Below are 15,071 nucleotides of genomic sequence, written 5' to 3'. Positions count from 1 at the left end.
CTGTTCACTGGTGGATGTGCTTTTCCACTTTACAGGTGACCAAACTGATACTCAGAGAAGGAAAGCCCCAAGCCTGCCCTCCTTCCTTTCTAGCAGTGTAACCAACCCCAGAGTTAACTGGGAATTTAACTGGCAAGGCCAGTGGAATCTGACCCTGGACCAGGAAGGCAACATGACATGGAAGAATTTCCTCCCACACTGACTCTCCTCCCACTGGGTACAGGGTGGGGATCCCATGGAAGCCTCTGAGCTGGGGTGTTCCCTGGGTCAAGTGCAGTCATGGGGTTAGACTCCCTGACCTGGTGGGGAAGCGGGTAGGTTCCTGGGGAGGAAACATGCAGGCACATTAAATGGCCAGAAGCCCAGCCGGCTGTAGGTCTGCCCCCAAGACAACAGGTCATGGCATGGTGGTGGCGAGAGGAGCCCCGATCCCCACCCCCAGACACGTGACAACAGCCAGGACAGGCTTCCAGAAAACATGTTTACCCATACACTCCAGAGGTGGCCCTGGCAGTCACAGTTCAAAGGCCCCTTCGCCCAACAAACCCCAAGTTCTGGGTTGCCCTGACTAGGGCGACAAGCCTGGGAAGGCAGGTGGAGAGGGAGTGCAGAGAGGAAGGGCCAGGGCTGGTGCTCGGTTGAAATTCATGGTGCTGGTGAATAGGGGGTCGCCAGCCCCGGGAGCAAAGGCCACCGGACAGACTCAGAGGTGGGACGAGTCCGACTCAGATTACTCAGGGAGCAGGGGTAGGGAGGAGGGTGCAAAGGTCACCACGGCCCTCCTCTTCTCCCCGTAAGTCTAGAGGCCTGAGATGGCCCAGGTGTCCCCAGGGTAGGGCAGGAAGAGAACTTCGGTCAGCTCGGCACACGACAGGAGGCAGGATCCATAAATTAAATGTTTTTGGTGGAGTGTGGTCGGAACAGAGGCCTGGGGAAGGCGTCGTGGCTGGCTGGGCGATGCGGCTACTGGGTCCTCCAGGACGGGTGGGCGAACACAATGGGCCTCTTCTTGGCCCAGCGGGAGAACACAGCCTTCTCGGTGATGAAGCGGTGAGCGCTGCGGGGTGCCCGCTCGTGTGCCAGGTACATCTGACACTCGTCCAGCCGGCCCTTCTCGAAGTAGTGGTAAGGCACCGAGGGGCGGCTCTCCTCCCTGTGGGTGGGGAGCAGGGATGAGCGTGAGGCACCAGAGCTCGCCCGCCTCCCACCAGACCCTGCCACCTGCCGGACCCCCTCTCGCCAGGTGCTACAGGCCACAGAGCCCCATGCTTGGTCCCAGGGGAGGCCAGAACAAAGGAGGAGAAGGGCAGCCCCTGAGGATCCCAAAGGCCAGGGTTCAAGCCCTGGCTCTGCCTCTTGCAAGCTGGCTGACTCTAGGCCAGAGACGTACGCTGTGAGCTTCAATAACCCATCTGTAAAATGGGGATGGTGGTTACCTACCTTCTCGGCTGAAAGCACAGGTCAAAATATGCAAAGCGCCTGGTGCTGGGCTCTTGGTGAGGGAGCCCTCGTTCCCCGCAGCATGGAGCTGCCAGCCCTGCACACCCAGCTACTCACTGGCTGTCTGGCAAGGTGCCATGGCAGAGGGCACACGGGCTACTACTATCTCACCCACGTGCTCAGCAAAGTTCCAAGAAGAACAGAGGGTGAAGACGTGGAACCCTTTCAGTTCAATTAGTCATGTTAGTTATGATAACGTTGAGCTATATAATATCACAAGTCAGAACTTAGGTGTAATAGATCACTGACACCATCAGCCCTGATGCTGTGGTAGGCACTTTGGTAGATTATTCTCTAAACCTTTCCATAACCTTCTGAGGAAAGTGTGATTATTTTCTCTCTTGGACATGAGAAAATAGAGGCTCTGGGAGGTGGCGGCCAGGCCCAAAGGCCACACAGGCAGAGCGGAGGCTGGTATCCAACCTGTTCCAGAGGCCGAGCTCCTTCCCACCCTGTGCCTCGGCCACCCATCGGGAAGCCCACGCACCCTCCAGCATGGACAGGGCCCACGCATGGTGCCCTCCCGCCCGGCGCCTGGCTAGCCTGACCTGCAGTAGCTGTCGCTGACCATTCCATAGACCACGATCTCCTCACACAGCTCCAGGGCGAGAATCATGGTGAACCAGCCGGTGCTGAGAAAGGAGCCTGACTGCCTCCTGGCAGAGGGAGGGAAGCAGTCAGCCAGCCGCGACCCCAACTCAACTGGGAGCAGGGTGGCCCCAGCCTCAGCTCTCTCAAGGCACAGCACTGGTTCCCCTCCCAGCCGAGGGCCTCTCACCTTGACGCCCACAGTGGGTTCTGGGGGTGCCTAAGGACGGGGCAGCCCCAGCCCAAGGCCAGCAATGGGCAACAGGTGGGGGTGGGGTGCAAAGCCGGGTCCGTTCAACTCTTCCCACCCACAGAGGACTTGAGCAAACCACCCCTCTCCCAGCGGTGGTGCGGCAGCCCTGATCACATCCCGCCCACAGCTAAGGGACCAAGCTTGGGGAGACGGCAGGAGGCAGCAGAGCACCGTCGTTGAAAGTGGGGAAGACGGTCGTCTGGAGTCAAATGGTCTTCCATTTGAATCTGCTCTGCGTCATCAGGTTTGCTCGTGAACTTCTCTGAGCCTCAGTGACCCATCCGTGAAATGGGGATAATTATGGGTGGCTATGGAGAGGGAACACTTTCAGCCTAGCTCCTCCTCCAGGCCCAACACCCAACTCAGAGCAAAGAACTGTGTGGCTACCCCAGGCCTCGACTCTCTCAAAGCACCAGCACTGGTTACTCTCCCAGCCGGGGGCCACTCACCTCCACCTCTACCGAGGGGTTGTGGGGTGATTCAGTCATTCAAACTGAACACCTCCCAAGCCCTGTGCTGGCCTGAACCGGCCCCGCCCATTGCTAACATTCTCAAGGGAGTGGGCAGCTGGGAGAGAACTGCTGGGAAGAAACAAAAGAATGGGATGAAGGATGTCAGGTGGCAGATGCTCCTTCATTTGGGATCAACATGACACTCCATCCACATCTGGAAGCAAACAGTCATTTGTGGGAGGACCTGGGGGAAGGAACGGCACGTGCACGGGACTGCAGGTGAGAGCAGCGTGGATGTCTGAGGAGGCCCAGACGGCCAGGGTGGCTGGAACAGGGTAAGCGAAGGAGGATGAGGTCACAGAAGCAGGCAGGGGCCAGATCATGCGGGGCTTGTAGGCCAGGGGAGGAAGGAGGTGGGAGTCTGGACTCTACTCTCCCCGTTATGCGAAGCTGCTGTAAGGTGAGGGCAGGTGACTGATGGGATGAATTCCCTAGGGCAGTTGGAGCTCAGACTGCAGGGGGTGCTGCGAGAGCAGGAGGGGATGGTGGCTTAGGTCAAGGTGGCACCCGTGGGCACGGAAGGAGATTCGAGAGCCCATCGTACGTGGCGGGTGATGAAACAAGGGGAGTCAAGGGCAAAGCCCAAGTGTTTGTCTGAAAAACTGGAGGCTGGCAGCCGTATTTTCTGAGGTGGGGAGGTGGCAGGGAGGAGCCCGTGCGTGAAGGAGGGGGCCACAGGAGTCGGGGCGCTCTTTTAGGCGTGTGGTAGAATGAGATCTTGAGGGCAGCACCTGGTGCGTGAAAAGGGCTGTTAGAACTGTCACTGTTGCTTTCCTTATCAGGAAGGGACGTCAAAGACCAGTTCAGGTCTCAGAGCACCCCCTCCAGAGAGAAGAGCTCCCTGACGTGGGCCCACACCAGTCACCCCACAACGTGTGCTGGCGAGGCCGAATGCCCCTTACCACCATTTGGAATTCTTCATCTCTAAGAGAACTCGATGAATGACAGCCCTCTGATTCCCAGCCCCCATCAGAGGGCAGGACCACGTCCGCCTGTACCACTGCTGAGCCCCAGCACCTGACAGAGCAGACCCTCGATGGACCAGAGGCTGCTGGAGAAGGCAGGTCCCCAGCCACCAGGGAGACCCCAGCAGGCAGGCCCCTGGCTCACCGGTTCTTGCCCGTCTCGTCCTGGAAGACCTGGTCGCAGTAGGCCATCATGCGCTCGGTGAAGGTGTACACCTGCAGGCCTGGGTACACCCTGGTGAGCTGCAGCAGCATGCGGTAGGTGCGGCCGCCCAGCGCCCGGTCCATGTGTCTCCCCTGGCCCCACACCACGTAGACGGTGTCACGGGCCTGCTGGAAGTAGTGCGAGTAGTTCCGCAGCAGCAGCGGCACGCTCGTGTGGGAGATGACCCGCAGGGTGCTGCGCCGGCCCACGTCCGCCTCGAAGCCCACAGTGGGCGCCTGGTTCATGCGCAGCACACACTCAGCACCGTCGATCTTGGCACCCAGGCCCGAGCCCAGCATCTGGCCCGAGCTGGATACCACGGCACAGCTGCGGCACGGCTCTCGGACCAGCGGCTGCAGGGGGAGGTAGAGAGAAAGAAAGTCCTGGGGGGCTTCCCTGGTGGCTCAGTGATGAAGAATCTGCCTGCCAATGCAGGGGACATGGGTTCGAGCCCTGGTCCGGGAAGATCCCACATGCCGCGGAGCCACTAAGCCCATGTGCCACAACTGCTGAGCCTGTGCTCTAGAGCCCGTGAGCCACAACTGCCGAAGCCCACGCGCCAAGAGCCCGTGCTCCGCAACAGGAGAAGCCACTGCAATGAGAAGCCCGTGCACCGCAACAAAGAGCAGGCCCTGCTCACTGCAACTAGAGAAAGCCTGCTCGAAGCAACGAAGACCCAACACAGCCAAAAATAAATGAAATAAAATAAATTTATATAAAAAAAGAATGAAAACTAAAACAATTCTTTAAAAAAAAAAAGAAAGTCCTGGGCACACAGCTTCCACCTGCCTGCTACTCCACCCAGGAACACCCCCTGACCACACTTGACATCTATATCAGTAAGATGTATCAGTAAAGGGATGTAAGTCCCTTTATCAACCCATTTTGCAGATGAGGAAACTGAGGCTGGGCAGCTGGAGTGACCTTCTCAAGGTCAGACCGATGACAAGTGGCAGAGCTAAGATTCTGTGTTCAGGGAATCTTCATGCTTCCTCATCAGCCACATTCCTGACCCTGGTCTTTACTGCTGAGGCCCTAAGGGGCCCTACATTGCATTTCCTCATTAAGGTTACATAAGCAAATATTTATAAAGCACTCAGAGCAGTGCCTGGCACAGACTGGGTGTCATGTATGTGTTTGTTAGGTAAATATGAACCTCAGCTCTTCGGAATCACTCTTAGGTCACTCCCTCCTCTGCCCCAGTCCCATTCTCATTGTTCCAGTTTATAAGTAAAAGCAGTCTTTAGTGCCACGACAACATTGGGAACCTCTGGTTCTGAGTCTCAATCCTGGCTCTGCCCCTTCCTAGCTGTGTGGGCTTACGCAAGTCACTTTGCCTCTCTGAGCCTCAATTCCCTCATCTGTAAAATGGGGATGAAAATAGCATCTACTGGACCAGGCTGTAAGGAAGGATTCAATTAAAAATGCCTGGAGAGTGATCAGCACAGACCAAGGGCACAGTAAGGGTCCAACCCTCACCTCATTATCCCCCAAGAGGCGGAAGCTGAGCCAACAAGCCTGCAAACATTCACTGGGTGTCAGGGGTCAGGGCTCCCAGCAAAGGACTTGCTGCCTACCCCAGGCCTCCATTCCCTCCTGGGGGAACCAGGTTTATGGAGGCGTGTAAAGGATATGGGAACATGGATTCTAGTCAATAAAAGACACAGTGTTGTAGCCCACCCAGGGACATTTCATGTCTGACATAATGTTGATTTAAGAACTCGTAGCCCCAGTTTCCATGCCCCAGCAATAAACAAGACTTCCTTATTCTGCCCTCAGTTTGAGCCTGACCTGACAACTGGGGTCTGGTCAGATCCAAGGTCACCATCAGCCCCAGGAGGTGTTCTGCTTGTCCTACACAGGGTCTTTAAGACAATTAATACTTAATTTATAAAAATCAGCCCTTTTGACATTCCAAACTTAGATTTCATGCTCTGTTAACAAACTTGGGGGACTTGCCTGGTGGTGCAGTGGCTATGAATCCACCTGCCAATGCAGGAGACACAGGTTCAATTCCTGGTCCGGGAAGATCCCACGTGCCACAGAGCAACTAAGCCCGTGTGCCACAACTACTGAGCCTGCGCTCTAGGGCCTGCAAGCCACAACTACAGAGCCCACGTGCTGCAACTACTGAAGCCCGCCCGCCTAGAGCCCGTGCTCCGCAACAAGAGAAGCCACCGCAGTGAGAAGCCCGCGCACCGCAACGAAGAGTAGACCCCGCTCGTCACAACTAGAGAAAGCCCGCGTGCAGCAACAAAGACCCAACGCAGCCAAAAATAAATAAAAAACAAACAAACAACAACAACAAAAAAAATTCAGAGGATCTGGCCACCCTGGGCCCATGTCACCATGAGCTCTGAGCATCTGAAATGAACACTGGCCATGACCGTGGAGCTGGGACAGCGTCCACCCAGCCCACCTGGCCAAACCTGTATGGCGCTTTAATTTGTCCCCCCGACCCCAGCTGTTTTTGCATCTTTTTTTGTTGTTGTTGTTTTTTTGCGGTACACGGGCCTCTCGCTGTTGTGGCCTCTCCCATTGCGGAGCACAGGCTCCGGACGCGCAGGCTCAGCGGCCATGGCTCACGGGCCCAGCCGCTCCGCGGCATGTGGGATCCTCCCGGACCGGGGCACGAACCCACGTCCCCTGCATCGGCAGGTGGACTCTCAACCACTCTCAACCACTTCCCACCAGGGAAGCTCTGTTTTTGCATCTTGATCAAAGATTTACACAGCACCCGTTCTAAACACTGTCCATGAATCATCCACTTGGACCTGCACAGTGACCCTACCGAGGTAGGAACTGTAATGACAGCCTTTTACAGATAAGGCAACTGTGACTCAGAGGGGTGAAGGTCTGAAATTGGTCTCCTCCAAGCCAGGGTCCCTGAGCACGCCTCCCTCTGACCAACGTTCAGAGAGCTGTCAAACTCCGAACTGGGAGCTTCCTGCACCAGGTGTCGTTGGGGGATGCCCTTGAGAGACATACCAGATGGGGCCGCTGAAATCAGGGTGAAGGGGGTAAAGTGCTCCAAACCTCGCCCAGCAGAGCAAGCATGGGGAGGTGTGTGCCGTGGTGCAAGGGGCCTCAGCTGCCTCGTCACCCCCGGGCCCCACTGTCCCTGTCTCCCCCAGAGCGAGAGCTCTGGGGCTGATATGACTTTTACCTGTGTCATCTGTATCCCCAGCAGCCATCAGCACAAGGCAGGACACATCCAAGGCACCAAATACACACTTGCTGAACAAACGGATTGTGCGTAGACAGGTAAATCTAAAGGTGCACGCATGACCGTGATGTGATGATGTCTGGCTCCCCTCGCTGGGCTGGGAGTTCCAGGGGGCCACCCTGTCTGAGTCACCTTTTTTTATCCCCAGCACCCAGCTGAGAGCAGCCAGGCAATTATTTGTTGAAGTAAAAAAAAAAAAAAAAAAAAAAAAAAGACATGTGGGAATTCCCTGATGGTCCAATGGTTAGAGCTCAGCACGTTCACTGCCATGGCCCGCGTTCAATCCCCGGTCGGGGAAATAAGATCCTGCAAGATGCGCGGTGCGGCCAAAAAAAAAAAAAAAGACATTTCCTCTTAGAACTTGAGGCTCAGAGAGGTAAAGTGACAGGTCAGCTAGTGGACAGGAGCCAAGCCCAGGGTCCAGGCTGGCCTGACATGAGCCCATTTCTCACAACCCCAGAGAGTTGGGGGCACCCTGGTAGCCTTGGCCGGGCCTGCCCCCCACATGTTGCCCAGCCAACTCACCTTGCCATCTGGCACGCTGCTGTAGCCACTGAAGTGCTGGGGCCCTCGCACAGTGGGCCTGGAGTTGATAGAGAGGTGGGAGTCCAGGCAGGAGGCCAGGCAGAAGGGCAGGCAGGCCCAGCAGCACAGCAGGATGTAGGCAGCGGAAAAGCCCAAGGAGCACAGGATGATGAGGAGGAGCCGACCCTGGGGAGACAGTCGTCATGGGGTGGGAGTGGGGGTCGCTGGGGCTCCTAGAAGCTTCTGCAGGGGTGCTGTACCCCAGGCTCATGGGTCCAAACCCCAGCTCAGTAGTTCCCAGAACATCAGCAGAGGCCACCATCTCTGTTAACCAGGCCTTCCTCTGGGCTGCCAAGCTCAGAGCACATGACCCTGAGATGAGCCCTATTATTATTCCTATATTCTAGGATAAGGGAAACTACTTGGGGTGAAATGGGTAGCTCAAGGCCACACAGTACGAAAGTAGCAGGGTGGGGCCTCAAAACCAGAAACCGTGCTCTTAACCAGAAGCTGAGGTGTACTGTGCAGCCTTGGGTATAACTCTCCACCTCTCTGGGCCTGCTTCCTCTTTGAAATAGATAATGCCCACAGCGTGAACTTACTGTGAGGTCAGTGGCCAAAGCACTACCATGAAGTGCTGTGCACGTGAGGACAGGAGAGTGGCCCATCAGAAGGGCAACCAGCCCCCTTCAGACCCTGGGATGAGGCTGTCTGCATGCCCATAGCCCATCCCCTCCCCCAGCTGACTCAGTGGCCATCCACCTAGCTGATGATCGCGATTTGGGTCAGCAGACCGGGTGAGGAAAGGGATGGTAGAAAGGGATGTGAGGGCAGCATGATTCAACGAATGGTTTCAACAACTGAAAGCTGCAGCCCAGAGGCTCCTGCCTCCAGAAACCACGTGCCAAAGGCCACCTGAACCAGGAAGCCCTCCTGGCCCACTGCCCGGCGGGCAGACTTAATGAGTACCCCCCACCAAGCCTTCCAGGCGGAGTCGCCTAGTGGGGGACACAACCCGGACATGCCATTGTGCCACCTTGGTCACCACCTGTGTCTCTCTGGGTGCTAACTTTCTCCCAGCCTACCCAAGGCCCAGGTCCCTCTGCCACCCCTCAGAAACCACTGAGTGGCTGGCTGGGGCTCTGTGAAAACCAGAGGTGAAAAAGCAGCCCCCCAGCTCCCCCAGGCATATCCTGCCAGAGGCCCTCGCTATTCTGCCCACAAGCCACTTCAGCTTCTAAAAATAAATCTCTGTGTGGCCAGCTGTGCGGAGGAGGGGGTTCAGCCCCTGAGGCCTCAGCCTGTGCCTGGCACCTGGTCCCCTGCCCACAAGGGACCCAGAGACCTTGATCCAGGCAGCCGTGGCTGACTTCCCACAACATCCAAGGCTCTCACCAGGGGCTCCTGAATAAAATCAAGAGCAGCTAAACTGAACTTTCACAACATATCCCGCTCCCAGGTAGACAGATGCCTCACCTGGTGACCTTGGATGCTCACAGGAGGTAGTGCTATGATCTCCATTCTACAAGGAAGAGGGGCAAGGCCCGGAAACCAGAGATGGAATGCCACTTGCCTGGGGCCACACAGCCTGCCAGATCAGGGCTGGCCTTTGAGGCCAGTCTGGCCTTCTCCTCAGCTCAGGAGCAGTGAAGTCGGAAGTGACAGTCAGCCCTGGGGTGGGAGAGGCTAGAAGCCACCTCCAAGTCCCCTGTGAGCCTTCCTCCTTCCGCCACTTACCGGAGCCTTCATGCTGTCACTGCCGCTCAGCAGCCGGGTGGCTGCTGCCTCCAGGGATCAGGCTGGGAAGGGATGGGAGCCGGGGACCTGCCAAAACCCAGACACTCAGAGCTGGGTCCCAGGCCTCTGAGGAAACTGCCCAGGGAAACTGAGGCAGGGGAGGGTACAGGCCGGGGTCAGGGCAGATGGCTTCTGGGAATCAAACGCCTTAAAGTCTCCAAACACGGGGAAGCGCTGTCCCCATCCTAAAGGAGCTGGAATCAGTGACCCTTGGGAAACCTCCAGCCAACCCAGTCCCCATTGCACAGATGGGGAAGGAGAGGCAGACGAGAGCCCTCGGCTCAAGGTCATCCCTCGACTCTGGGTTGGACAGAATCAGGAGCCTGGAGCCTCGACTCCCATCCCATCTCTCCTACCTCACTAATGGAGAGGCCTGGGGCGGGACAGCACAAGGGATTTCGACCCCACTCCCAGATTCCACCACCCGCTCACCCGGCCAGGCGCTAACCTGGAGGACAGGTTGGGACGCGCCGGCTGCTCCCGATCCGCAGCTCCGAGCTCCATGACCCGCGGGCCGGACGAGCCGGGCAGGAAGCCGGAGAACCTGGGCGGAGGCGGTGCCGTCGCCGCAGCTTCTGGAGACTAGAAACTGAAAGGGCGGTCGCTGCCGGCGGCAGGGGCGGGGTTTGCCGGGACGGGGAGGAGACAGGGGCGCTGGGGGCGGGGCTGAACGGCGGCGGCGGGGCTTACGAGCGCGGCTTGCGCGGCGTGGGTGGGAAGTACGCGGCTGGCAGTGGCGGAGAGGCCTCCGGGAGTGGGGGCCGGGCCTCGGCAGCTGGGGGCGGAGTCTGAGTTCCAGCGTCTCCCCTCTTCTGCCCTCCCGCACGTCTCCCAAGCTCCTGCGGGATGTGGGTTGGGCGGTCCGCCTAGGAAAGGGCTAGAGGGTGTCGGAGCCAATGTGCCGTGGCTCTCTTGTCGTCCGGACTGGAGTTTCTCCATTTATGAAGTCGGGCGGCGGGGGGCGGGGAGGGGGGCGGTGCGGGACGGTAATTAAACGGGGTTTTAGGCTCAGGCAGCTCCGGGTTTCAAGCTTGGTAGGGTTGCTAGGTTTAGCAAGTAAAATACAGGATGCCCACTTTTATTGGAATTTCAGCAACAACCAATAATTATATTAGAAATATGAAATTCCAGTGTCATTGGGCGTCCTGTATTTTCTCTGGCAACCTTACCTGGACTACCTCGGGTGAGTTCACCTGAGCCTCAGTTTTTCTCCTCTGTGGAGTGGGGATGATGATAGCACCTACCTGATGATAGCATCTCCCAGTGAGATGGTGCAGAGGCATCTTGTGGCAGAGCCAAGATTCAAACCCTGGGCAGTCACTGCAGAGCCAGGGCTCTGACAACCTACTTTCATCTCCCAAACACCCCCGTTTTGCTGCAAGATCCAGCGGTAAGACCAGATTAGAATCACAGGACTGGGGATATACAAAACGTAACCATGGGACTTCCCTGGTGGTCCAGTGGTTAAGAATTGGACTTGCAATGCAGGGGATGCCGGTTCGATCCCTGGTCAGGGAACTGAGATCCCACATGCTGCAGGACAACTAAGCCTGTGCCGCAACTAATGAGCCTGGGTACTCTAGAGCCCGTGCACTGCAACTAAGACCTGATACAGCAAATAAATAAATAAACATTTTAAAAAAACCAAAAAAACCAAAAACCACAACCAGTATCCAATTCACGAGTCACCTGGTTTATTGCACACAACACAGGTTAGTGGGAAAAATAGAAAAGGGGGTAACAAACAACTCCAAGGAGAAGACTGGGAAGGTCACGTCTCAGCACGAGTGAGCGGCGGGCTTTGGTCCAGCCGAACCAGAATCTCATGACAAATGTGAGTGGGAAGTCGCCTTCTGCTCCAACAGAGCATCCGTCTGGAACAGCTCTCAGCAGCGTGGAGTCCTCCAGCAAAGAGCCTTCAAGTTGCTCAGTCTTGTGGTCTCGTTTTAAAGGATCTGCCTGTAGTGTGTAAGAGTTATGCCCCAAAGAATCTTGTCTCTATCCGTCTCTGTGCCAGTAGAGTCTTCCTGAGGAACCAAACAAATTCCTTATCTAAAGCAAAACTACTGGGACTTCCCTGGTGGTCCAGCGGTTAATACTCCACGCTCCCAATGCAGAGACCCCGGGTTCGATCCCTGGTCAGGGAACTAGATCCTGCATGCCACTGCACGCGGCAACGAAGATCCCACGTGCCAAAACTAAGACCCAGTGCAGCCAAATAAATAAACGCTGTTAATTTTTTTTTTTTTTTTTGGCTATGCCAGGCGGCATGTGGGATCTTAGTTCCCAACCAGGGATGGAAGCCATGCCCCCTGCAGTGGAAGTGCAGTCTTAACCACTGGACCGCCAGGGAAGTCCCTTAAGCAACACTATTAATTTATGACACTCAGACACTTGCAGTCCTGTACTGGACAGTTCACAACAGCTAATATGGAAGTTCACATTGGCCACTGTGACTCCATCTCGAATTACTGAGGTTAAATCCTATGAGTTTCACACAAGATGAGGAAGAATCATGGTACAAAAGAAGTCACACTATAACACCCCCCTTCTCAAAGTGTCCTCCAATTCGAAGCCAACGCAGTGTAGGGCCCCTGCAGGTGCTGAAATGTGTCCCATTCGAAGGCTCACCTGGGGTCCCTCGGGGATTCAAAGTCAAGTGCTTTCCGGGGCCAGATAGGATTGAAGGGGCAAATAGGAGGCAACTGGGAGAGGCGGGCCTGGGGTGAAGTGGAGAGCATACTTCCCATCTAAACTGTTTTTCTTTTTTACAAAATGCTTCCTGAGCATTGAAAGAAAGCTCATCTTACCACACGCACCCCCTTCTGCAGGGCCCTGGCCTGGGAACCAGCCTGGGCTCCAGCTCTGGTCCCATTTCAAACTCCATTTTCCTTTTTCTAAGAGGTTCCGGTGTGGGCACAACAGCAGGGTATCTGTGTTGGGTATCTGCACCCAGATCAGCAGCTTTCCAGGGCTAGCACTCCATAGGCAAAGCCAAATTCCCCCAAGCCGGTGATCTAGGCCTCCATGCCTCTCCCCATCCTGTTGGGGGCTCTGTTGAAGCAGCCCTGCCCCCGGGGCCTCCGTTGAGCACAAGCCTTCCTTGTATCCCCCACTCCAGCCTGGGCACACCTCAGTTCAGTCTCTCTCCGTGGCCCCAACCCCAAGGGGAAAATGATGAGATGTTCCCTATGGATTCATTGATCACCCACAATGGCTGGTGACGATTCCTTCCCCAGAGAGGCAAATCCTTCCTTGCTAAGGCCGCATGGAGACATGGTCAAGTTCCTGTCTTGACAAGCCCAGACATGCCCAAATGTCCTGGGCTCCCAGGATAGATGAGGGTCATACATCCACAGTGGAACTGACACTGGGAAGTCCCACAGCCTCAGATGAAGCTCTTCAATTTGGTTTTGGCAAAAGTCCTCTCCTTACTCTTCATAGAATAAGGAGGCCCTCCTGCTTCCTTCTTAATCACCGTCCACCCACCCTGGCCGCCGTTCCAATCTCCAGTTGCATTGAGCTCGTTCCTACTTCAGGACTTTTGCACTTGCTATATCCTCTACCTGGACTTCTCTATTCAGATGGCCAGCTCTTTCTTGTCATTCAGCTCAAATATCACCTCCTCAGAAAGGCCCTTGCCAACTTTTCTATCCAACACCGCACCACCATCCCTCTTGTCCCAACCTGATTTATTTTTTTCACAGTGCTTGTCACACTCTGAAATCATGCAGTGTATTAACTGGTTTATGGTCCATCTGCCCACCAGCTTCTAAGCTCCCTGCGGGCAGTCAGGCCAGTCATGTTCTTAGGGCATTTCTAACACCAGCACAGTGTCTGGCACGCACTCAGTGCTAGATAAAGTCTGTTGAATGAGCCAGTTAGAAGAGCCAAGAGTCCTGGGCCTCGTGAGACCTTGGACAAGCCACTTCCTTTCCAGCCACAGGCCCTGCCTCAGCCCATTGCCAGAGGCCCAAAGTGGGTAGGGGCTGAGCCATCCCCATCTATGAGCGTAGGACTCGGGCCCTGACTCAGTCCTGAAGGATCCAGATCCCAGGGAAATGTAGGGCCAAACCCCAGTTTCCTGCTGTGCTGCCCTCCCACCACAGAGTCTCCACGACCCACCCACCTCCTTAGTGATGACCTTAATGCACTCTGTGTCTCAGCTTCCTGCTGAGCCAGAACAAGAAATGCCCTGTGGCTTGTGCCAGCTCAGAAAGGTAGAGTAATCACCCAGGCAGCTAGGGGTGAGGTCAATTATATATATGTATATACATTCCAGGAACCCGCACTCCAGCCCTGCAGCATAAGATTTCCCTTTCCTCTCCCTTCCCCCACCAGCCATTTTTCCTCCTTTTCTCTCAAGGCCAATGGAATGGGAGGGGTGGGTGAGTGAATTTCCCAAGGTCTGGAGTCATCCAGTCCAGGGATCAGCCATTGGCCCACAAAGCCCCCCACACGACCACACTGTCCCCCCAGCCCTGAACTCCAACCACAGTGTCATGTTTTTCTCTCTAGTGCCAGGCTCTCTCTTACTCCAGGTCTTTGCTGTGTCCTTGGCTTGGGACCCTCCCAGAGCTGCATCTGATTCTTCTGGTCTCAGTGAAGGGGTTAGAGCACACCCACCCATCAAATAATTAGGTAGAGGCTCCTTCCCTGAGCTCCACAGCCCCATGGTCCTTCGCAAGGCTTTGTCACACAGGTTGCTTTTGTCACTGTCCCCCCCCCCCCCGACTGTGAGTTCTGTGGTGGTGGAATCTATGCATCTTGCTCCACCCCACGTCCCCATTTCCCAGCAGAGGGCCTGTCACATAGCAGGTGCTCAATAAATATTTAATGAGTTAAATGTTTCCATTTTAACGATTAGACCACTGAGGCACAGAGAGGTTTAGCACATTGTCCTGATCACACAGCCAGGCCCCAGAGAAGCTCTAGAGGAAAGGGCCACTTGGGCATGGTCGGATTGGACTGGGGCCAAAGGCAGAGTTGGAGTTTCCTGGCGGAGGGAGAAGGAAAGATCACAGGCTATGCAGGCAATTTTCTTCTCTGCTCCCAGTGATGTCTGTGTGTCCAGGTCCCTCCATCTGACCACCAACCCCTGCTCCCATTTCACAGATGATAAAAGTGACTCCCAGAGGAGGGCAGAGCTTACTCAAGACCCATAGTGGACCTCAGTCTAATGTTTCCCAGAGCTGAAGCCCCCCCACTCCCCCACCTCCTCCCACCTGCATCCTAGAAGAGCAGGAGTGAGGGGGGCCACCCCAGAGGGAGGCCAGTGGGCCCTGCTTGAGCCAGGGCGGGGGGTTGGGAGGCCCGGGTTCTTGGGCTGGCCTTGCCACTTACCCGTACTAAGCCCCTTAAAGTCTTTGAGCCTCAGTTTCCCCATCTGGATGACAAGGGGGCTGGGCTTGGTGGCTTCAGCCTCCCCCCTTCCCCAGTGAGGACAGGGCTGTGGGAGCTGGTGAGTAAGAATATAGGCTCCTGAGTCCAAAAGGCATAG

General features: G+C 56.0%; 1 protein-coding gene across 10 annotated transcripts; it reads right to left on the bottom strand.

The window, feature by feature from the left end:
• Nucleotides 1-462: 462 nt before the first annotated feature.
• On the bottom strand, nt 463-10,159 carry ST6GALNAC4 (ST6 N-acetylgalactosaminide alpha-2,6-sialyltransferase 4). Of its 10 annotated transcripts, XM_027104755.1 has the most exons (8): nt 10,020-10,034; nt 9,512-9,598; nt 9,251-9,445; nt 7,775-7,960; nt 4,128-4,406; nt 3,964-4,034; nt 2,049-2,156; nt 463-1,153 (listed from the first exon to the last, which is right to left on the bottom strand). In XM_027104755.1, the coding sequence occupies exons 3-8, from the start codon at nt 9,293-9,295 to the stop codon at nt 964-966; spliced, it is 879 nt and encodes a 292-aa protein (XP_026960556.1). In that variant the 5' UTR covers nt 9,296-9,445; nt 9,512-9,598; nt 10,020-10,034; the 3' UTR covers nt 463-963. The 10 variants fall into 10 exon arrangements, with proteins under 10 accessions (XP_026960556.1, XP_026960557.1, XP_026960550.1 ...); XM_027104756.1 differs by lacking the exon at nt 2,049-2,156 and having other exon boundaries at nt 3,964-4,406; XM_027104749.1 differs by lacking the exon at nt 10,020-10,034 and having other exon boundaries at nt 3,964-4,406.
• Nucleotides 10,160-15,071: the final 4,912 nt, after the last annotated feature.

This window comes from Aethalodelphis obliquidens, unplaced genomic scaffold, assembly GCF_003676395.1.
Source record: "Aethalodelphis obliquidens isolate GAN/ISIS:26980383/991018 unplaced genomic scaffold, ASM367639v1 scaffold7, whole genome shotgun sequence".
Lineage (NCBI taxonomy): Eukaryota > Metazoa > Chordata > Mammalia > Artiodactyla > Delphinidae > Aethalodelphis > Aethalodelphis obliquidens.
The sequence above is the reverse complement of the archived record's forward strand: the minus strand, read 5'-3'. Positions and strand labels throughout refer to the sequence as shown.